General features: G+C 45.0%; 2 protein-coding genes across 4 annotated transcripts; both read right to left on the bottom strand.

The window, feature by feature from the left end:
• Positions 1-492: 492 nt before the first annotated feature.
• On the bottom strand, positions 493-22562 carry STAT2 (signal transducer and activator of transcription 2). Of its 3 annotated transcripts, none has more exons than XM_058742369.1 (24): positions 22539-22562; positions 14741-14955; positions 14193-14346; positions 13754-13849; positions 13466-13555; positions 13299-13374; positions 12773-12858; positions 12463-12611; positions 7044-7202; positions 6844-6936; positions 6571-6630; positions 6164-6184; positions 5861-5954; positions 5682-5729; positions 5515-5598; positions 5259-5357; positions 5020-5155; positions 4846-4898; positions 4624-4718; positions 3912-4048; positions 3552-3734; positions 3258-3315; positions 2103-2455; positions 493-1823 (listed from the first exon to the last, which is right to left on the bottom strand). In XM_058742369.1, the coding sequence occupies exons 2-24, from the start codon at positions 14869-14871 to the stop codon at positions 1681-1683; spliced, it is 2598 nt and encodes an 865-aa protein (XP_058598352.1). In that variant the 5' UTR covers positions 14872-14955; positions 22539-22562; the 3' UTR covers positions 493-1680. The 3 variants fall into 3 exon arrangements, with proteins under 3 accessions (XP_058598352.1, XP_058598351.1, XP_058598353.1); XM_058742368.1 differs by lacking the exon at positions 22539-22562 and adding an exon at positions 17871-18084; XM_058742370.1 differs by lacking the exons at positions 14193-14346; positions 22539-22562 and having other exon boundaries at positions 14741-14845.
• APOF (apolipoprotein F) lies at positions 19448-22633 on the bottom strand. The gene is made up of 3 exons (XM_058742373.1): positions 22539-22633; positions 20680-20752; positions 19448-20441 (listed from the first exon to the last, which is right to left on the bottom strand). Exons 2-3 carry the CDS (start codon positions 20680-20682, stop codon positions 19575-19577), a joined length of 870 nt encoding a protein of 289 aa, XP_058598356.1. The 5' UTR covers positions 20683-20752; positions 22539-22633; the 3' UTR covers positions 19448-19574.
• Positions 22634-23893: the final 1260 nt, after the last annotated feature.

The following is a 23893-nucleotide window of genomic DNA, read 5'->3' as shown; positions in this document are numbered from 1 at the left end:
GGCAGTAAATCCCCTAAATTAATGGGATTCTCCCTTTATGGACATCTGTGGACCCCATCAGAGGGTTTGACTACCCAAGGGGAGATAAACTACTTTTGAAACAAAGAGAAGGGGAAGGGGTTAATGTGATCACTTCTCTTCCTTTTCTCCATAGTCACAACATTAAAAAGATATGGGTTTTGGAGTCAAACAGACCCAGGTTTATATATTGGCTTTGTCACCAATCAGCTAAGTGACAATGGGCTAGTTATAGAACTGCTCACCACACCCCCCAACTCATATATAGCTCACAGCTGCCCTGGAAGAATCTAAGGGACAGGAAAGGCTGTTCTAAACATGGAGGTAAGAAGTAAAACATGACAGGAGGGGCCTACTGGGGTGGGTGGAAGACAGGCCATGATTTGCTGATCTTGGTCCTACATGGCCTGCTGGTGTCTCCAAAGACATCAGTCTTTGTGAGCAGAAAAGAAAAGAAGCTCAGAGACAAAACACTTCCAAGTCAGCACAAAGTTTATTAGCCACTTCTGCTCAGAAGGGCCACTTTCTAAACAGGACTATTCCTCTAAAGTATAAGCCAGAAAACAGCCACATGTACAGGGCCTCACTTTCATTACATCTCAAGTTATTCTGGAAACACACTTTAGAGCAATGGGGTTCCCTGGGAATAACTATGGTATGAGGTTGTCTGGAGCCTCGTGATAAATATTCAAGGTTCTAAGTTCCAGGAACCCAGTTTTTGCCCAGGTCTACACCCAAGGAATAGAAACTCTTTCAGATCAACAATATATTGTACAAAAAGAAGGGATGGTTATCTTAATAGAGAAATATCTAAGATATTTCTAAATATCTAAATATCCAGGGCATCTCTTCCTCTGTAAAAATATCAGACTCTATGTAATACTATAAAAAGTGATCCCTAAATTCCCAGCAACTCTACCATCCCTGGCCTCCAAAAGTGATTTGTCTCCTAAGCAGTGAGGAAGTGGAGACTGGACAGAGTAAAATGATTGTGCAAAGCTTCACAGGCATATTAGATTGGCAGGATCATTTTAAGGGGAGGAATGGGTGGGGCCAGCTTGGGGGTGCAGGAGAGGAGACTGGTAAGAAAATGAGGTCTACCTCCTATTCCTTTCTTCACATGGTGGGCTAATGCAGAAAGGTCTCAGTCTCTGCAGGAAACAAAGGAATTTAGGACTTAAATCAGGAATGAAAAGAAGAAGGAAGGAAAAGGTTATTTTAGACATGAGGAAACCAGAAGAAAGAAATGGAATCCTATCACGTCTCTGTTCCCTACTGATGGCCAATGCTAGTGGGCACCACCACATTAGTCTTACCAACTATTCAAATGTTGACATCCTTCCATACTGGAAAGCAGCCATTCCAAGTGTCTTGCCCTCCAAGTACCTCCTAAATGTCCTGCCCTACCCTCAGAACCCCTATACCTCCCAAAACAGCAGATGGCCTCAAAGATCCTAGTTAGAGCTATGGCCAACATCTATTCTGACTCATTAGTGCCCCTTCCTTACCCACAGTACGCTTTTACTTCCCACTCCAAAACCCAGGGTTAACTTAACCAGCTAAGAATGGGTACATGCTTGATTTTCCATCCTTGGAGAGCACAGCATGATGTGAGGGGTAGGAGGGACAAAAGATACAGGAAGAACAGAGGAAATGTAATTCCTAGTAGTCAGAAGGAATTAAGGGCCCATCCGTGTAGAAATGGCTGGGGTGGAAGACGTAAGCCTCATCCACAGTGTTCTGGCCAGCCAATAGCGGGTCACCATTCGGCATGATTTCTTCGATCTTCATACTGTTCCTGAAAACTAGGTAGTCCAGAGAAAGAAGTCAGGCCCTGCTCTTAGGTAAGGAGTTCCTGACTCAGCAGGGAATATGAGGGAGGATGGCTGCACAGACCTGGTAGGGCCTGAGAGGGCACTTAGGTGGGGTAAGGGAGAGGCAGGTACATTTCCTAATAAAAGGAATCACAAACGAGTGTCCCTCCAGTGAGGAGCTTAGAGCTTAAACTTTTCTATACTGGGTAAGGGAGAGCAGTTGGTAAAGGGAATGTGTCCCCTCTTCCCCAACCCCATCTCATCACTTACTTTCCATTTCCTCGGTGTTCAAGTGTCTCAGATCATGGGGCAAATCCGGCTCTGGCTCTGTCACTGCCTGTGATACAGGGTCTGGAATAGGCTCCAGCTTCAGTTCTGGTCCCAAGTTTGGCTCTGACACTCTTTGTGATACCACATCTAGTGTGGGCTCTAGCATGGGCTCCAGAGTAGACTCCGCCATGGGCTCCAGGGTTGGACCCAGATCCAGCCCTGCCGCCAGCAGCGGCTCTAAATCCAGGCATGGCTCTAGCTGTGGCACTGGGGCCAATCCTGGCTCTAGCTCCAGTGACTCCACTTCTGGCTCCAGCTTCAGCTCCAGTGGCTGTTGCAGCTCATCTACCTGTCTGGATACCACAGTACAGACAAAAGGGTAGGGCTTGATTACTTAGGTGAAGTGGGGAATGGCAGAGCAAGCAGAGACTGTCTCTAGTCTAAGAAGGCAACAGAGCAGAGGGCTTAAGAGCACAGGCTTTGGAGTCAGGCTTGCCAGAGTTTGAATCCTATCATTTATTAGATGGGTAGATCTTCACCTCTCTGAGCTGCAGATTTATCATCTGTAAAATGGGAACAATACCACCTCTAACACTTGAGAGGAAGTTGGATCGTTAATAAGCAGGACTTTGGAATCTGACAGACCTAATCATTTATTAGCCATGTACCTTAGTCATGCCACTCTACCACACTAAACCTGTTTCTTGGCTGAAAAGAGTAATACCCCTGTCTACCTCACAGGACTATTATGAAGATTCAATAAATAAGAAACGTTTAAACACAAAACATTTAGCCTAGTACCTGGCATTTAATACACTTTCATTAAATGTGGCTGTCATTACCTGCTTGGATGGGTACTCATAAAAATTAAAATGAGAAAACTGTTCTTATAAAAAAAAATCTAGTACCATGCTTCAAGTAGAAGCCCATTAACATCAGTGATTATGACTATTATTATCAGGGAAGCCCTGTGGAAACAATCTAAGGATAGCAGCAGAAAAACAGAGAGGAAAGAGGCCAAGCAGAACAAGAAAAAATCTAGAGGCTGGAGAGTGTGGGTCAGTAGGAGGGGTCAGAGAGGCGAACTGAGCAGGTTTGGGTCACTCTATCAGCCGAAAAATGTTACGGAGGATGGGCCAAAAGTTCTTATCTCACCTGTTAGAGACCACAATGAGCCTATGTTTCAGGTACTTCCTCCGTTCTTGGAGATTAACTGTGGGGGACAGACACAGGAAGCCAGGGAGGTCAGTGGATTGGACACATAGCCTAAGGACCCGTATTGCAAACGGTCTTGAGAGTCATATCTCCCTACTAACTAACAGTGTCCCCGGGACAAACCCTTTGACTTCTCTGGATATCAGTTTTTCCATGTCTGGAAGAAAGGAGTAGAATTTGTAGATGCCAGAGAATCCCTACAATATTCCAGTGACATATGTCAGTGATTCTCACCTTTCTCCTGGTAGTAACACCCAAAAGCTTCATCCCGGGGTGTTCGGGGGTAGAGGAAGCGCAGTGGGTTCTCGGGTATGTTCTCCTCAGTGAGTAGCTGGTAGTCGCGAATGATTTTGGTTAGTGGGAGAGACTGTAGCACTTCCTTGGTGAAGGGCTGCACAGAGTAGATGAGCACCTTATCTGTAGAATGGATGTAGGAATGGGCAGGCCTGAAGGAAAAGGTTGGGCCTGGGAGTTCCCCACCCTGGCTGTCCAACCCCAAACCTGCTGAGAGATTCAGGGCACAGCCAGAGAAACCAAGGGCTGATTGAGGGGAGAAGGGACAGGCTGTGGGACCATCAGGGCAAAGCAGCTGACCATCATCCTGGTGTTCCACCCAGGAGCAGGTAATGCCCCCTTCTGATGTTTCACTGAAGCGCAGCAGAAAGGTGCCTGAGATGGTCTTCTTCAGCAGCCGGCGTTCCTGGCTCCGGCTCACAAAGCCCATGATGTGTCTGAAACACAGAAAGCTGCTGTGAGGCCCTCCTGCCTCCTTGCTCTCCTCTCCTTGTAGAGGGAGAGAGCGCCAGGTTTTGGCCCTCGCTCTGCCATTACAAACTATTCCATCTTGGCCGAGTCACTTCACCTTACTGACAATATCCACCTTCTAGGGTTGTAAGAGGTATGAGGATTCAGTGAGGCCACGTAGATGAAAAGCACCTTGTAAAAGGCAAAGTGCTGTAAAGATGGGCAGGCAGTATAGTGGAAAGAGCATAAGCTTGTGGTCTGACAGGCCTGAGTTTGAATCCCAACTATACCCATTGGGTAAATTCTTTAACTTCTCTGAGACTCAGCATTGTTGTAAGGATTACATGTGAGAATTCATAAAGAGCACCCAGCAGGCTCTGAAGCACAACGGATGCTGGAAAAACACTGGCTAGGACTATTATTGCCAAGTGTGAGGGTGTGATCTTGCACCAGTTTTTGCTTTCTCTCCCTATTTGCCACATGAGGGCGCACAGAGTCCACTCTCAAGCCTAGAAAGGCAGAAAGGTGGGGGTGGGGAGAGGGAGGCGGACCAAGGCCTTACCCATCATTCCAGAGATCCTTCAGGTGGTCATGAACCAGCTCCAAGATTTTGTCTAACCATGTCCAGAATGGTAGCTTGCCAGGAGGGCTCTCTCGCTGAAGGAGGAATAGAAAGGCAGGAAGAGATGAAGAGTTGCCCCCCCAGCGAGGGGAAGGAATTAGGGGGGAAGGGCTAGTGTTTGCACTAGGGCCTAGATCTAGCAGCACAGAATGCAGCACGCACCTTAGTGAAGTCAGCCCAGGATAACCATGCACCCTCAGTCCTGGAGTTCGGCCCTGTGGGCAACAGACAGTTCAGATAATGGAAGGAGACAAGGCCAGGGTCCCTGGAACAGAAAGGACACAGGGCTGGGGAGACTAAGGCTGGGGAAAGGCCGAGAAAAAAGGAGGTCTGTACCAAACAGCTTGTTCCTCAGCATGTTCAGCTGGTCCGAGTCAAGGCCTCGGCCAACATAGGAAGAGAACTGCCAACTGAGAGCAGGGCCCAGCAAGCTCCAGGAGGCCTTGGGGGGGCTGGAGAAGAACTGCTGATTCTGCAAGGGCAGGAGGAAGACAGAATGACTTAGAAGCAGAGCCCTCACACCAAGCTTCCACACCCCTCCTTGCCACCCGTTACTTCTTGGCCCCACCTCCTACCTGTGGGTTTGAGCTAAGCAGATTGAACCAAAGAACAGAGGCCCAGGCAATTGAGAGTTGGTTCATGTTAGAAATAATCACCACAGGGAGGGTGTCTGTCTGAAGAGAAAACAGGAGTTAGAGGAAGGATGTGATGTTTCTAGCTTTGGCAGGGGCAAGGAGAGGATTTCCCACCCTGAAAGGGTTCTATTTAACCCCTGCTTAATGCCTTCTGCCAAATTGGCTTCATCTCTCCTTGCCCTCCATCTTCACTCACTGTCAGCTCCTGCTTCAGACCCTGGTAGGCGTATTTGACTGTAATGCTGATAATGTGTAGTTCCTCTGTCACACCCAGCATTCCCTAGGATAGCCAAGGACATAAAGATCAGAGGGCCCTTTGGGAAGTTCCTCCTCCCGTCCCCCAATCCTCTGCCCAAGCCTCACCTTATTGCAGCTCTTTCCTGAACCACCTGAACGTTGCTCCGAGAGAGTCTGTGAATTGAGAGGAAGGAGAGAAAATGCCAGAGTGGGAACCCCTGTTCTGCCTCAAGACTTCCAAAGGCCGGGAACTTCCCTTAGCCTGTTCCATTGGACTAGAAACTCAAGCAACTAGCCCTTCTTACCAGGTAGCCGAAGTCCCAAATCAAGCCCTGACTCTGCCCCTTCTCGGGGGTCAAAGTTTTCTGGTTTGAGGTCATAATGTTGAACTTCCGGAAGCTATTCCAGGAGGAAAATATATGGAGGAGAGGAGGAGTTATTCTAAAAACTCAGCAGGAATACAACAAAAATTCCACTTCATTTCAGACCTCCCCTTCTCCTTTTGTCCATATCCCACCCAAATCAATCTCCTTCTTGTCTCTGCCCCCATGTGGTTGTGTAGGTCATGCAGTGCACAAATGTTTACAGCATCCTTGTCAGGCACCTACCCTTGTGATTGAGGAGGATTCCTAAAAAAGAAAAAAAAAAAAAAAGGTCACTAGGAAGCAAAACAGTGTAGAAGTTAGGAATTTAGACTTTAGGATCAGACAGACCTGGGTTCAAACCCCGATCTGTGCTCACTAACCATATGACCTTGCACAAGTGACAGAATCTCTCTGGCCTTATTTCTTCATTTAAATGGTGCATTGATAATACCTAACTCATGGGCTTCCTATGACAGATGAGTACTTGACAAGTTACATGTCACATGGTGCTCAACAAAAGCTAGGAGTTATTGTCTCTGAGGTAGGAATGGATTGGGTAAGAACACAGGCCCAAGACCCTATTGTGTGTGTCTCCTCTGGCCCACCAGCCATGTCCTGGCCACCCCTTGGTCCCATGTGCCCCAACTTACCTGTCAATGGAGACTTCTGCAGTCAGTAACTCGTTGCCTTCCTGGAGTCTTACCAGCAATCTAGAGGGAAGAGAGAAGGATGGGGGAAAGTAGTCAACCTCAACCTTCTGGATAGATCAGATATTTGAAAAAAATAAGGTAAGAGATTAGAAGAGATAGATAGATTAAAGAGAAAAGAGAGAAGATGGTAAGAGTGGGAGGATCTATAAAGCCAGAAAGGAAACAGTGCCAGGGCTGGAAAAAGGAAGCAGGAATGAGTTCTGAAATACCAACCTTGTTTGGACAGTGAACTTGCTCCCTGTCTTGAGGATAAGGGGTCGATGGGGAGTTTGGGGCATGCAGGGCTGGGTTTCTACCACAAAGGCTCTAGGGAGAGAGATCCAAAGAGAATATATAACTCAGTATCCGTTAAGAATGGCTCCTCTTGTTCCTTCCTTCTGCCCTCCCTAGAGGTCCCTCCCTGGCAGCTAGACCTGTGCAGCAGGCGCTGTAGCAACTCCGTGACCTGGGCCTTTCGCAAGTCCACCCCTTTGGTCAGAGGATCATCCTGATAGCTAACCAGGTGCCTCAATCCCTCCAGCTCCTTCAGCAGCTGCCACAGGTGAAACAACAGCTTTGCTCCAGCTGTGAACCTGAGTGATAGAATTCAAGAGAGAGGGAAAATTGCTGAGTTTCCTGGTCCCCCCACACAGGCTCCAGAAGCTCCCCTTGAACTATGTGGAGAATCAGAAACTAATTGGGACAGGGGCACTTAGGTGGCTCAGTTGGTTAAGCGTCTGACTTTGGCTCAGGTCATGATCTCGTGGTTTGTGAGTTCAAGCCCCGCATGGGGCTTTGCGCTGACAGTGTGAAGCCTGCTTGGGATTCTCTCTCTCCCTCTCTCTGCCCCTCCCCTGCTCATGCTCTCTTTCTCAAAATAAATAAACTTTAAATAAACAAACAAACAAACAAACTGATTGGGACAAAAAAGGAATCCAAAAGCATATAAAAGATTATGTAACATGATTCATAATCCAAGAAATGAAAATCAAAATCACTTTCACATATAAATCTAGTGAAAGATTTACTTATATAATAAAGTTACTTTTCATATGTCGCTTGAAATGTACTATATATTCTAAGTGCTTAATGTATTTAATCCTTATAACAACCCTATGAGGTAGCTACTATTATGAGGTAGCTACTATTATTATCCCCATTTTATAGATAATTAAACTCAAGTACAGAAAGGTTAAGTGACTTACTCAAGGACATAGAACTAATATGGAATGAGTTGTATGTGACAACTCAGGCAATCAACCTTCACAATCAGTACTACTTTTTTTTAAATAGGCTCCACACCCAAAGTGGGGCTCAAACTCATGACTCTGAGATCAAGAGTCACATGCTCACTGACTTAGGCAGCCAGGTGTCCCCACAATCCATACTTTTAACTTCTATACTTTACTGTCTATATATAATAGGGAATGTGGTGACAGGAAACCAATCATATATCATATTAACAAACAGACTGGTATAGCAATTTAGAATTTTTTTTTTCTTTTTTTTTTTTTTTTTTTTTTTTTTAATTTTTTTTTCAACTTTTTTTAAATTTATTTTTGGGACAGAGAGAGACAGAGCATGAACGGGGGAGGGGCAGAGAGAGAGGGAGACACAGAATCGGAAACAGGCTCCAGGCTCCGAGCCATCAGCCCAGAGCCTGACGCGGGGCTCGAACTCACGGACCGCGAGATCGTGACCCGGCTGAAGTCGGGCGCTTAACCGACTGCGCCACCCAGGCGCCCCTAGAATTTTTTTTTTCAATATATGAAATTTATTGTCAAATTGGTTTCCATACAACACCCAGTGCTCATCCCAAAAGGTGTAGAATTTTTTTTTTAATGTGTATTTATTTTTGAGAGAGAGAGAGAGACACAGAGTGTGAGCGGGGGAGGGGCAGAGAGAAAGGGAGACACAGAATCTGAAGCAGGCTCCAGGCTCTGAGCTGTCAGCACAGAGCCCAATGCAGGGCTCCAACTCACAAACCATGAGATCATGACCTGAGCCGAAGTTGGACGCTTAACCAACTGAGCCACCCTGGCGTCCCTGGAACTATTTTTTAAAAAGGCTTAAAAAATGTACACACAATTTGTAGTACTCTAAGATATTAGTATTAGTATTTCTAAGATATATCCTAAGGAAATAATCAGACAAATGTGTGAGGAAGTTCATAGCTTTGTTATCTGTAAAATATTTTCTATTGAAAAATTAGAAAAATTGCTATTGGGTATATAAATTATGGCATATTCACACCATATAATACCATATGACTATTAAAAATAATCATATAGCAGGGGTACTTGGCTGAGCTCCACATTGGGTGCAGTGCCTACTACTTGAAAACAACAACGGGGCGCCTGGGTGGCGCAGTCGGTTAAGCGTCCGACTTCAGCCGGGTCACGATCTCGCGGTCTGTGAGTTTGAGCCCCGCGTCAGGCTCTGGGCTGATGGCTCGGAGCCTGGAGCCTGTTTCTGATTCTGTGTCTCCCTCTCTCTCTGCCCCTCCCCCGTTCATGCTCTGTCTCTCTCTGTCCCAAAAATAAATTAAAAATGTAAAAAAAAAAAAAAAAAAAGAAAACAACAATAAATAAATAAATAAATAAATAAATAAATAAATAAATAAAATCATATAGGCTCAAAAAATTTTTTTAAAGATTATTCAAATCATCTCTATACCAACATGGGGCTCAAACAACCTGAGATGAAGCGTCACATGCTCTTCCAACTGAGCCAGTCAGGCACCCCTAGGCTCAAATTTTTAATATGGAAAAATACCCCAAAACATTAAATTTTATTTTCTTTTTATTTTTTTTAAGAAGGCTTCATGCCTAGTGCCACAGAGCCCTATGTCACATTCTCTGCTGTCAGTGAAGAGCCCACTTTAGATCCTCTGTTTTCCTCTCTGCCCCTCCCCTGCTCATGCTCTCTCTCTCTCAAATAAATAAACATTAAAAAAAAAGACCTGAGCGGAGATCAAGATTCAGATGCTTAGCCAACTGAGCCACCCAGGCGCCTCCCAAAATACTAAATTTTTAAAAAATCACAAGATAGTGCATATCTGATATGACCTGACTTCTGCTTAAAATAGATATATATTTGGGGCACCGGCCTGGCTCAGTCAGTGGAGATGAAACTCTTAATCTCAGGGTTGTGAGTTCGAGCCTCATGATGGGTGTAGAGATTACTTAAAATCTTTAAAACAGAACTACATTATGTATATGCATAGAGAAAATCTATGAAAATATATTCAAAAGCCCTAACAATGAGTAACTCTGCATCATCAGATTATGCAGATGGGTAGCTGTTACTTTCTTTTCTAAGTTGTCTGAATTTTTTTCAATTGGCACACATATTTATAATCAGAAAAATCAATAAAGCTCTATTAAAGACAATGAAACAAAGGATCAACATAATAACAGTAACACTACCAAAAAGAAAAGATATATACTTCAACCCAAGAATACCACTTCTGGGAATTTATATTACAGATATAATTAGGGATATAAATAAAGATATAGCTATGAGGATACTTATTGTAGCACTGTTTAAAATAGCAAGAAATCAAAAACAAAAAAATTCTGTTGAATATATGCAATGGAATATGACTCATCCATAAAAAAGAATGAAATCTTGTCATTTGCAACGATGTGGATGGAGCTAGAGAGTTTTGCTAACTGAAATAAGTCAAAGACAAATACCATATGATTTCACTCATATGTGGAATCTAAGAAATGAAACAGATGAATATAGGGTAAAAAAAAAAAAAAAAAGAGATGCAAAGCAGAAAACAGACTCTTAAGTGAGGGTTGTGGTGGGTGGGGGGTGCTGAGGGGGTGGTCGGGGGGATGGGTTAAATGGGTGATGGGCATTAAGGAGGATGGACACTTGTGATGAGAGGAGCATTAGGTGTTATATGGAAGTGATGCATCACTAAATTTACACCTGAAACTAATACTACACTGTATGTTAACTAGCTGGAATTTAAACAAAAACTCGGGGAAAAAATTGAAAAGAAAAAAGAAATCACTAGATCATAGTTTGCCAACCTCTATACAAATGATGGATATGTTTGCAACTATAATTCAAATAGTGATTCTGTACACTAAGCCCCATATACCTGTTTTCAATTTACCTGAACATCATTGTGATTCATTCTTAATAGTTTACTTTTTAAAAATATTATTTAATTAATTTTTTTAAAGTAAACTGTATCCCCCAACTGGGGCTCGAATTCATGACCCCCAAATCAAGAGTCACATGCTCTACCCACTGAACCAGCCAGGTACCCCTATTTTTAGTAAATTATAATGAATTTTCTTATTAGAAAATATTTAAGGGACATCTGGGTGGCTCAGTCGGTTAAGTGTCCCACTCTTGATCGCAGCTCAGGTCATGATCTCACTGTTCATGAGATTGAGCCCTGAGTCGGGCTCCGTGCTGACAGTGTGGAACCTGCTTGATTCTGTCCCCTCCCCCTGCCAAATAAACATTTTTTAAAAAGAAAATATTTAGGGGTGCCTGGGTGGCTCAGTTGGTTGAGCGTCCGACTTCAGCTCAGGTCATGATCTCATGGTTGGTGAGTTCGAGCCCTGCATCAGGAACTGTGCTGACAGCTCGGAGCATGGAGCCTGCTTCAGATTCTGTGTTTCCTTCTCTCTCTGCCCCTCCCCTGCTCATGCTCTGTCTCTTTTTCTCTCAAAAAAAATAAACATTAAAAAATTTTTTTTAATTAAGAAAAAACAGCTCTCAAAAAAAAAAAAAAAAAAAAAAAAAGAAAAAAAAAGAAAAAACAGCTCTCAAAATAGTATGAAAAATATGATTCAATTTTTGTGGGTTTGTTTTTTTATTTTAGAGAGATTTATTTATTTTATTTTTTATTTATTTATTTTTAATTTTTAAATGTTTATTTATTTTTGAGAAGGAAAGAGACAGAGCGCAAGCAGGGGAGGGGCAGAGAGAGAGAGAGAGAGAGAGAGACAGAATCTGAAGCAGGCTCCAGGTTCTAAGCTGTCAGCACAGAGCCCAATGCAGGGCTCGAACCTACAAACTGTGAGATCATGACCTGAGCTGAAGTCGGATGCTTAACTGACTGAGCCACTCAGGCACCCCTATTTATTTTATTTTAGAGCACAAGCGGGGAAGAGGGACAGAGGGAGAGAGAGAGACAATCTTTAACATTTTTTTAAAAGTTTATTTATTTTGAGAGAGAGAGAGAGAGAGAGAGAGAGAGAGAGAGAGAGAGAGAGAAAGCACACAAAGCACACATAGGCATGTGAGCTGGGGAGGGGCAGAGAGAAAGGGAGAGAATCTCAAGCAGGATCCACTATGTGATCACGGAGCCCAATGTGGGGGCTCAATATCACAACCTTGAAATCACGACCTGAGCTGAAATCAAGAGTCGGATGCTCAACCAACTGAGCCACCTAGGCACCCCTCAATTTTTGTATAATAATATTACAGTAGTTATATCTGGATAGTAAAATAATAGGTAATTTTCTTTCCTTTTTTTCAGCATTAATAGTCATTGTGGCTAAATTAAAAAAAGGGTAGAAAATATATTTCTTGGGTGATTAAAAAGGAAGGAGAAACCAGCTTGTGGATTAATCCATTACTTCCACCAAAACAAAGACTGGGCTCTGGGCTCCCTGGGTGGTGAGAATGAAGAGAGGGTCACTGCAGTCAGACAAGGGAGCTGGGATCATTTGGAAAAGCAGAGAGTAAGAAGAGCAATAGCTCTTGCCTAGGTAGGCAATTCATTACATGAATGAGAAAATTCATTACAATTCACAATTTACAGTTTACAAAGCACAGTGGTATGGCTGGGACAGGGGCTGGGTAGGAGACACCTCTCACCACTTCTCTAGTTGTTCCAATCCTCCATTCAGAGGGGCTCCAATGCAGGCTTTCTGCTGCTGGATTTTCCATTCCTCCAACCTGGGCAGCAGTAGCTCAACAAGGGTAGTTAATCGGCCTAGCAATGCTTTGATGGCATCCAGTACCTCCTAAGAAAGCCATAAAGTGAGTGGTGAGCACTTCTTACCATCACTCTCTACCATCCACCTGGGGATGAAGAGACAAAGAAGCCAAAGCTAAGACACCAGGCCTCCCATATGCCTCATTTGCCCCAGTGCCCTGCTACCCACTCCCTCTGTCTGCCTCCCACCTTTCTCCTTTTGTCCAGTTCATTAAGAGTTTCCTGCAGAAGCTGCTGCTGCCTGGTCTGATGGGGGTCCAAACAGGGTGTCTTCACTGAATGGCAGGAGCAGGAGGGAGACAGATGCTCAGACCTAGGGCTCCTTCCCCTCTCCATCCAGACTAGGACCTCAGTCAGAGTCAGGTGGGGAGGGGGGGAATTTTGAAGGGAGAAAAAGGGGAACCAAGCAAAGCACAGGCACCTCTGAGCCCTCAGGCAAATTCTGAATGGTCACACTTGAACCAAAAGCCCACTCAACCTGCTAAGGCAGTTTTCCATGCATCTCCCCCAACATTCACTAGCTGTCCCTCAGCCACACCTTCAGCCCAACCTCTATAACATATCCTAGCACTTTTAGCTTTGCATGGCAGCAGGACTGTAGCCAGTGACGTGTAGTAGCCAGGGGAGATTATTGCTTACTGGGGCTTTTCTCTTCTCCTCTCTTGGTCCCCAAGCAGGCACCTGTCTTTCGCCCACCCCTCAGTGTGCTGCCTACCTTGGGCCTGGATCTTATATCGGAAGCAGAAGACATCCTGCTGGTCTTTCAGCTGGCAGATGCATTTCACCAGCTTCTGTAGAGGGGATAAGACCCAGATGAGGCTGCTTCTGTGGGAGGAGTCAGGCCGAGCCCTACCCACCCTGACTCTTGCTGCATCTACTAACCTCCATCATAACTGTTAATTCCAGGATCCTGGATTCAATCTCATGCTGCTGGCTCTCTGCAGGTGCTTCGAGGGCTGGCTCTTCCTGTTCCTGAAATAAGAGACTCTGAGCACATTTCAATTCTGACATTTCATCTCTTAAATCCAGGCCTCCAATTATACCACAGGGAGGAAGGGGGGGGGCGGCGGGACGGGGGAGCGGATCTTGTTCTGAGACAAATTTCCTGAGTCCTTTCCATGGTCACTCTCTACTCTGGGAGCTTTCAAAATCACTACAAATCGTTCTTACCGATTGAGCCCTCTGAGCCTGGATCAGAATTCTTTTTTCTTCCAGAAGGAGATTAAAGATCATCTCAGACAACTGGGTAGGGCCCTGGGGAAAGGCCTGCAGTAGGAAGAGAAAGAATTGAACTCAACTGTCTTCAATGATCTACCCCTCCAGACCTTCCCCACCAGTGACCCCAGTACTTCCCCCTCCTCAGGGTCCCTAGTCTTTCCCCTTTTCACCACTAGTCCCCCAAAACCTAGCCTCTTCCTAACAGGGTCTTCTAGACTCTGCCCTTTTTTCTGCCAGTGATCCCCCAAGTCCACATCTTGTCCGCTCTTTCCCCAGATCTGCCCCTATCCCTTTACATCTTTAGGTCCTGTTCCGTACCCTAAATCATACTTCTCTACACTCAGTTCCCTTTCAATTTGGCTTTTTGGCTCTTCCTGGTTCCTCCAAGCACCTGAATGTCCCGATAGAATTTTCTCAAGTTGTGCCGTAGTAACAAGCACTCTGTGTTCTGGCTGCAGCGGCCACACTCATAATTCAGTTGGTCCAAGAAGTGGAAGAACAGCATGTTAGCCTTGGAATCATCACTGCCAAATGCAGCATCCTTCCTGGGGACAGAGAATGACAAGGATTGGAATCTTGGGGGCTGCCTGGTTTCAGTCGGTTAAACGTCCAATTCTTAATTTTGGCTCAGGTCATGATTGCAGGATTCGTGAGATAAAGCCCAGCAACAGGCTCTGCACTTACAGCATGGAGCCTGCTTGGGATTCTCTCTTTCCCTCCTCCTCTGCCTCTCCCCTGCTCACTTCCTTTGCACTCTCTTTCTCTCAAAATAAATAAACTAAAAAAAAAAAAAAAAAAAAAAGCCTCTCTGCAGGGTTGCTACTATCTTTTGAAGCCTTCGAACCCCTTCCTGCCCTTGGTGTCTACAAGATCCTGGGGACTCAGAAGAAGGAAACCACTTTCCTCATCCACCTGTACCCAACTTCCTGAAGTCCTTACCAGTTTTGGTCTTCAATCCAGACAGCTAAGCATTGTCGAATGTCCATTGGCAGGAGGCTATTTGAGTAGAGCTGGTGCAGCTGATCCTGAAAAGGGTTGTCGAGATTCTGTAGCATCTCCCACTGCGCCATTTGGGATCTGAGTCTGAAGGATGCAGGTTCCCAACTGGAAATTTTGCTGAACTAAATCATCCACAGTCTCATGATTGTTTATTACTACAAATTTAAAATTATACAGGTAAGAAAAAATAAAAATTAAAGCTACATTGACCATACTTCCAATCTTGGTCCCTTCCCTTTCTCTCCATAGGTAACCAATATTATCAGTTCGGTGAATATTCTTCCAGAAAGTACCATTCAAGGGCTCCAATATGTAGGCCTTTTTGTTTTAATAATTTTCTTAAAAAAAAAATTTTTTTAACGTTTATTTATTTTTGAGACAGAGAGAGACAGAGCATGAACGGGGGAGGGTCAGAGAGAGGGAGACACAGAATCCGAAACAGGCTCCAGGCTCCGAGCCGTCAGCACAGAGCCCGACGCGGGGCTTGAACTCACGGACCGTGAGATCATGACCTGAGCTGAAGTCGGCCGCTCAACCAACTGAGCCACCCAGGCACCCCTGTTTTAATAATTTTCAAACACACACCAAAGCAGAGTGAATAGTACAGGAATCGTCAGCTTCACCAACATTAATGATATTTCTACCACCTTTATTTATTTCATCTATCATCCCCAATGAATTTATTTTAGATTTATTTGTTTGTGTTTGTGTTCACTTATGCTGGAGCATTTAGCCATCAATTTGAGTCAGAAGTATTTATTTTAGGGGTGCCTGGGTGGCTCAGTCAGCTAAGCATCTGAATCTTGGTTCTGGCTCAGGTTATGATCTCACAGTTCATGGGTTTGAGCCTACTCAGTGAGAAGCCTGGTTGGGATTCTCTCTCTCCCTCTCTCTGCCTCTCTCCCACTCTCACTTGCGCGCTCTCTCTCTCAAAATAAATAAACTTAATTTTTTTTTTTAATCTTTAAGAAGTATTTATTTCAGCATAATCCCTGCTGGCTCCAAAGCTTTATCAGAGGTTGACACCTCTTTTTTTTTAATTTTTTTTTCAACGTTTTTTATTTATTTTTTTAGGGACAGAGAGAGACAGAGCATGAACAGGGGAGGGGCAGAGAGAGAGGGAGACACAGAATCGGAAACAGGCTCCAGGCTCCGAGCCATCAGCTCAGAGCCCGACGCGGGGCTCGAACCCACGGACGGCGAGATCGTGACCTGGCTGAAGTCGGACGCTTAACCGACTGTGCCACCCAGGCGCCCCAGAGGTTGACACCTCTTAAGAGACAGGTATACCCTATAATCTGCTCTTCATGTAGGAAGGAAGAACTCCATTCCAAATGTTTAAATACTGTGAAAGGGGTCACTCAATCCCTAAGACTGTGATACTTTTATGACTCTTATTAACCTCCAATTTTTCGTGTAGATTATCAACTCTGTGAGAGACCCAGAAAAAAATTTTTTTTATTCCCACCAGGGTGGGCTGGACATAGAAAGCAAAGGTTTTTGTTTGTTTGCTTTTTCACCGAGAAATTTCCCTCAAAACTGGTTTTTGTCTGTCACCAAGCAGGCTGAAGTAAGACTCTTTCTTCCTATCTTTTCCTACCCACTGCCATCTGTCTGCTTAGGAACCAAAACTTATTCTTGCTGCAGCCTGAGCCTAACAGAAAAGAGTGTTTACATACATCTGTGTTCTAAAAAAGGTCACATGATTTTATTACAAATGAAAGAAAAATGTTTGGGGTGGGAGAAATTCTCTCCCGCCCCAGTATGAATAATCATGAGATGCTTTTCCACCTCTTTGAAGTAAAACATGGAGAGGAAATGATTGACCAGGGGCTCCTATTTTTTGTTTTAATCCTTTTACTAGTGCTTGCCTTTTTAAACTGCATACCTGTACTGCTTTAAAAAAACAAATGGAGGGGCACCTGGGTGGCTCAGTCAGTTAAGTGTCCAGTTCTTGATCTCAGCTCAGGTCTTGATCTCAGGGCTGTGAGTTGAAGCCCTGCACTAGGCTGGCCATGCAGCCTACTGAACTTAACAAAAGAAAAAAAAAAAGAAAAAGAAAAAGAAAAAATGGAGAGACCCCAGTTCTCAAGGAACTAATCTCAGCTGGTACTCAAAGAGCAAGGTGTCAAGTAAACCCTGAGGTTTAAATATTAAACAACAACAACAAAACCCATAGTCTTCCCAAATAAATCACAAATACAAAGGTTAAAATCTGTAACACTTAACGTTTTTTTTCCAATTATCCCTCATTGTCTTAGGTACATATTTTGTGCTCAATCAGCTTTTCAGAAAAGAATTGCATTTTGTATGTAACCTTAGGCAAATCGTTCCGTTTTTCCGTCCCCTTTTTTGTTTTTGTTCTGTTTTTAATGTTTATTCATATTGAGAGAAAGAGAGCACAAGGAGGGGAGGGGACAGAAAGAGAGGGAGAGAGAATCCCAAGTAGGCTCTGGTCTTGCCAGCCTGGGGTTCGATTCCACAAACCCTGAGATCATGACCTGTGTCTAAATCAAGAGAATCAAGGTGGGTCGCTAAACCGAATGGGTCACCCTGGCGCCCCTGTCCCTTATACTTAGCAAAGAAAGATGTTAAATCATATCTACCTTTGGACATGTTTTTTGTTTTTTTTACAGTGAGCATCAAAACTAACACAGACCGGAAGGTAAAATCGTTGGCTAAGGCACTGAACAAATCCAACACGGGTATCGGAGGCTGCAGGGGAGTCTGGGGAGGTGGGTGTTAAGAGTTGGGAAGCTGTGGGGCGCCTGGGGGGCTCAGTTGCTTGAGCGTCCGACTTCCACTCAGGTCATGATCTCCCAGTTTGAGATCATGCGGAGTTCGAGCCCCGCGTCGGGCTCTGTGCTGACAGCTCACAGCCTGGAGCCTGCCCCGGATTCTGTGTCTCCCCCTCTCTCTGCCCTTCCCCTGCTTGTGCTCTGTGTCTCTCAAAAATAAATAAATGTTTAAAATAAATTAAAAAAAAGAGTTGGGAAGCTGGACTGGACAGGATGGGGAGATTCAGCATGCAGCACAGGACAGCTATTTCAACCCCAGAATGAAGACTTACCACTCCAGGACGTACCGCCGGGGCCTGCCGCCCTTCCCAGAGAGGAACTCGCGCCTGCACTCCGACCCCCGCGCGCCCACTCTGGGCCTGTACCTGGCGAGGGTCTCAGCCCCTGCTCTCTCCAGCGGTTCAGGGCAAGGCTTCCGGTCCCAAGGAGTTCAGGCACCAGCAATCGCGCCCCGCCCTCATTCTTCGGCCCGCCCCTCGGATCCACCCCCTTGTAGCAGGCTGGCGCCAGTAGCCGGCTGAACACAGCCTGGCAACCCCGACGCTAACTGCCATTCAGCCCAACTTTTCCAAGTTCATTGGCGGTGCCACAACTCCTCCCCCCAGTGGGGCGGGACAAGAGGCCCCGAAATCACACTTCCAGCTCCAGGGATTGATGGGATAGCTCAAGTACGTCCTGCCCCGCGGAGGGAGGAGTCCAATTAACGGAATAGCCCAGGACTGAAATAGCTGATTTCCGAGAACTTGCGCCAAGCCGGCGAAACCGAGACTAGCCCTGGGCACTGCAGACTCTGTTCCATAAGAGGCGGGACCGGAATTTCGACACTTTGGGCTAGGAAGGGAGGAGCTGTAGTAATAAATAATATTTATTACTGGTACCTTGCTAAGCACTTGAGGTTCATTGTATCATTTTCAATTTCCACAAAAAGCCATCCAGGTGAAAATGATTATCATCACTTTAGACATTTTAAAAACTGAACTTTGAGAAAAGTTAAGTTACTGGTCAGGGATCATTGAGGCTCTTACAAGTAGAGGCTGGATTGAAATCCAAATTCTCTGACTCCAAACCCCAAACTTTAAAATTCTTGCATTTTGGGGCGCTTGGGTGGCTCAGTCCCTCAAGCGACTTAGGTTCAGGCCATGATCTCTCAGGTCATTAGAGTCCTGCCTCAGGCTCTGTGCTGACAGTTCAGATTCTGGACCCTGATTTAGATTGTGTCTCCCCCTCTCTCTGCCCCTCCCCTGCTTGTGCTCGCCCTCTCTCTCTCAAAAATAAACAAACATTAAAAAAATTAAAGAAATTATTTTTAATGTTTATTTATTGTTTTTGAGAGATAGACAAAGCACAAGCACGGCAGGGGCAGAGAAAGAGGGAGACACACAATCTGAAGCAGGTTCCAGGCTCCGAGCTGTCAGCACAGAGCCTGAAGGGCTTGAACTCACAAACTGTGAGATCATGACCTGAGCCAAAGCCAGACACTCAACTGACTGAGCCACACAGGTGCCCCAAACATTAAAAAATTTTTTGATAAAAAATAAAATACCTGTACTTGGGGGAGCCTGGGTGGCTCAGTAGGTAACGGACTCTTGGTTTCGGCTCAGGTCATGATCTCACGGTTCATGAGTTTGAGCCCTGCATCCCTCTCTGCTGTCAGGGCAGAGAGCTGCTTCGGATCCTGTCTCCTTCTCTCTCTGCCCCTCCCCTGGACGTGCACATGCTTGCACGCTCTCTCTGTCTCTCTCTAAAAATAAATAGACATTAAAAAAGAAAAACCTCTGCATTTTACAGAACTGCCTTCCTCATTGATAACAAACCAGAGATTTGGATTTTGAAGAAACACACATTACAGCTTGTTAAAATATTAGATTTGTTCATTCTGTTAGGACCACCTTTTACATCCCAAGACCGCCATCTCAAGATGGCATAAGTCATAGCTATTAAATAAGCCCTGAATTAATAATGGTGCAACACTAAGGTCAAAGGGCCTTGGAAGTTGTTTCTTCCAGGTCACTCACATTTAAAGCCCTCCCCCAGGTCTCCTCGCTGATCTCTGGCAGAGGGGTGTTTGCCTCATTCACATAGTAATACTGGATCAACTGTTGAATCCCAGTCTTCACTGCAGGTTTAAGTGCAGCGCTGATTAGTAGTCCTGTGGGTCCCCCAGATAACCCAACCATGGTCATCAGAAAGTCATAACCCATATCTATGACCCCATCTTGGCCTCGTTCCTTGGCCTTGTCTGAGCAGTTCCGAGCAGCATAATACAGAGCTGTGCCCAGGTTGTAGTAGGTTCCCACTCCTGGCAACAGCTGGACTATATCGTGCACACCCTGCTCCTGCTCCTGTTCACAGTCATTGATGGGTAGGGATCGTTGGGCTCTTTGTGGGCCCGGCTGCTCCCTGGTCAACAGCTGTAGAGCAGAGGCCAGGGCATCCACTGAAACTGCCCTCCCTGTGCTTCTGCTTTTCTGGAGCCCTTGAAGATGCCGGATGAGGATCTGTGTAGCTTTCACACCCCCCTGATGATACAACTGAAGTTGCAGGGCCCAGGTATCAGCCTGGCAGCCAGCTTTCTCCAGGGTGATCAGCAGTGGCAAGCCTACCAAGAACTTGAGTAGAGGGGCCATGTGGGTGAAGCCAGGCAGGGACTTTGGGAGCAGGGTCTGGCAGAACAAAGGGTCTGAGGAGGGTGGCCAGGACCTCAAGGATGAGGGAAGGTGCATCAGAATATTTGTCTGGTTTCCATATGAAATGGCATCCACAGGGTGCAGCAGGAGGTAGCAAAAAAGCAGCTCAACTTGTATCGTGATGAATCTGAGGCCACACATGTCTGAAACAGTACACTGGAGAGGCGACAAACCAGAAAAATACAAACCAGTTCCCTAAGGGTTGTGGTCTGAAAGGAGCCCAGGACTCGGGACACACCTCCAGCCATTATCTCCAAGCTTCCGTTATTTTTAGGTAAAGGCCCCAGAAATAGGAAATGCAGCCCAATTGTTCCCATCTGGCCTTCCCCATCTTCAAGTCACCAGAGACTTCCTCTGCTTTATTACCATCCATTTATAGGGGACCCCAAATTACCATACAGTCCAGGCGAGAAGTGAGTTTGTCTTGGTAGGTTTGGTTGCTCCTCAATCCAGTTCTGCCCACTTCTCTGCCCCATGAAGAAAGGAAAGATTTGCTTTCCCCCATAACCAGTAAGAGATGTAATCTCTCCAAATAGTTGTCCTTTGTATTGGCTGCTCAAACCCTGTCCCCTTGTCACACTCTCGACCTCAATACCCAAGACCCCATTTTTTTTTGTCTCTCTTTTCAGTTAAGAATTAAATTAGTGAGCTACCGCATCTATCTAGCTGGGGATTTAGTACAGGGTGGATGAATGAGAAAAAGGTTAAAATACTTCTCATGCTTAGTACATATTACATGCACAGTATACGATGACTGAAGAAAAAGAAAAGGAAAGCAAAATGGAATAACAACTAGAGGCTGGGACTTTCTAAGTGGAGAGGGGCAAGGCTAACACCAGTCACATGTGTTTTAGCACTGGCATGAAATAAAGAGCATACATCTGTCCTGAGCGATCTGCTACATTTCTAACTACTTACCATGCCCCATCTTTGAACATAGTCCTGAGAAAAGACACGTGTTTCTTAGTTGGCATTGAATATCTGAAGTAAACCTAGACAAATTCCTGAATCAATTTCTCCATAAAGCACTTCCAAATAACTGTGGAACATTTGATAAATTATATTGTCATCATCCATAGACATTGAGAGGTCCTTTCTTACCTTAGGGGTTGCTTCAGCTTTTTGCCCAATCCTTCCCCATGTTCCCAAGACTTATTCCTGCAGTTCTAGGGGATATTGACAGCAAATTCTTTGAACTGTGTCAGCAACATGGGAGATGGCTGGTAGACCTACCTCACCAGTGGGTGTATTTGCCACCATCAATACATCCCTCAGGGTAAATAGCTGAGTGTTGGATTTATCCAAGTTTCCCTCCAGATCCCCCAGATCCCTCAGGATAAACTTTGTATTGCCAATGCCTTCCTCTGTCTGCTTTTTTACTCTCATGGATGAGGGTTTCAGTTGATGTCTTTTCCTTCCATCCTAACAAGCTGAAGCTGCAGAATGTGAGCCTTAGTTGGGCAGCCAACCTCCTCCAGGGACACCCCCACAGCTAAGTAGGATAGGTACTCAGGCAGAGTGGCTATGGAGCAGGTAGCATGCAAGAGATCCTGGAAGGTCTTGATATACGGGAGAGGGATCTGGATGGAGAGTGTTTTCAGAGAATGCCCAGTTTTTGTCAAAGACGGCTGGAAGTTCAGGGCCCCTTTCTGGACATTTCTCGGAAAGACAGCCAACGAGGACAGCAAAACACAGCAAAGGGGTGCCTGGCTGGCTCAGTTGGTAGAGCATGTGACTCTTGATCTCAGGGCTATGTTTGAGCCCCATGTTGGGTAGATTACTTAAAAATAAAATCTTAAGGGTGCCTGGGTGGCTCAATCGGTTGAGCGTCCAACTTCAACTCAGGTCATGATCTCATGGTTTGTGGGTTCGAGTCCCACATCAGGCTCTGTGCTGACAGCTTGCTCAGAGCCCAGAGCCTGCTTCAGATTCTATGTCTCCTTCTCTCTCTGCCTCTCCCCCCACTCACTCTTTCTGTCTCTCAAGAATAAATGTATAAACATTTAAAAATAAATTAAAAAATTAAATCTTAAAAAAAAAAAAAGACAGCAAAGGAGCAGCACAGCCTGGATCATGGTGGGTCAGCAGGAACAGCCCTGCTGGAAAGAAGTGCTCAGTTTGGGAAGTAGGGAAGGCTTGGGACAAAGAGACACCAAGACCGGTCAGAGCTTGTAAGTGGCCCTGCCCTTGGAAACTTTAATTACCCTGGACATAACTTTGCCGCCACCCTTACAAACTGTGGGCAGTCCTCACCTGCTCCAGAAACAAGCCAGAGGAATAAGATGGTCCGAACACGTCCTTTCCTCGGTGCTTCTCTAATCTGAATGACAGCTTTCTAGAACTCACCTTCTCTTCATCCCAGCCAAAAAAAAGTTGGCCCTTCTGAAAACAGTGAAGGACATATGTTCACAAATATTTATCCACCTCCTCCCGGCTCAGGCTTTTCCTCCTCACCTTTGCCCCATGCTGACAAAAAGGCCATCGCCCTTTGTGGCTACTGCTTTTCCTGCCCTGTATCCCTGTCACCCTAAGATTTCTCTAGGCCTAAACCTAGATCAGGAAAAATTCCTGTCTCTTCTGGGGAAGCAGGGAGGCAAAAGGCAGGGACACCAATGATTTCTGGGCAGGGGACCCCAAAATAGTTCTTACTCAATGGGCTTACCAGGTAGAAAAATGAGAAAATAGAACCTATTGGCAAGCCAGACCAAATCAGAGCAACTTTTGTTTTTACTGTGTCATTCTCACGCAATACCTTACTTAAACACATTTATTACCCTGATAGTACTTTTTTTTCAACTTCATTTTTTTTTTTTTTTTTTTTTTTTTTTTTTTTTTTTTTTTTTAGAGCACATGAGCAACAGAGAGAGGGGCAGAGGAAGAGAGAGAGAATCTTAAGCAAGCTTCACACTCCTCACAGAGTCTGACGTGGGACTTGATTCCATGACCGTGGGATCATGACCTGAGCCGAAGTTAAGTTAGATGTTCAACTGAACTGAGCCACCCAGGTGCCCCCAGAAATTCAATTTTCAAAAATGTATTTCTCTATCTTCTTATGAAATTACATAATTCATCATCTATGTATACTACCTGCTTTTGACCTGTGTACAGATAACAGTAAGTACTTAGTTATCTCTCAAACTTTGTGCATTTACTGAGCAATTTCTCGGTCACTATGTGTGTGAAAAGCAGTCTCCTCACTGAGTAATGAAGAAAAAAATATATTGCTCTTTTCACCAGTGCATTCCTGTGAGAGTGAATGGGGTTAAGGGAAAAACATACAAATGAATACTTTTCTAAATGAAGTATTTTAAATACCCCCCAAACTGGAGGATTAAATGTGTGCTCTGGCTCATAAGATAATACTCAACATACACATTATTTTGATTTCTTTATGAACACTAGCAATACAAAGGGAAGTGATCACCCCCAAAATACACGAAACACGGGGAAAAAATCTTTTTATTACTTTTTATAATTTTTAAAAATATTACAACCAGGTTAGTTAGCACATGGTACAACAGTGATTTCAGGAATAGATTCCTTAAGTCCCTTACCCATTTAGCCCATCCCCCCTCCCACAACCCCTCCAGTAACCCTCTGTTTGTTCT

Source organism: Neofelis nebulosa, chromosome 8 (assembly GCF_028018385.1).
Source record: "Neofelis nebulosa isolate mNeoNeb1 chromosome 8, mNeoNeb1.pri, whole genome shotgun sequence".
Taxonomy (NCBI): Eukaryota; Metazoa; Chordata; class Mammalia; order Carnivora; family Felidae; genus Neofelis; species Neofelis nebulosa.
Note: the sequence above shows the minus strand (reverse complement) of the source record. Positions and strands in the feature narration are given on the sequence as shown.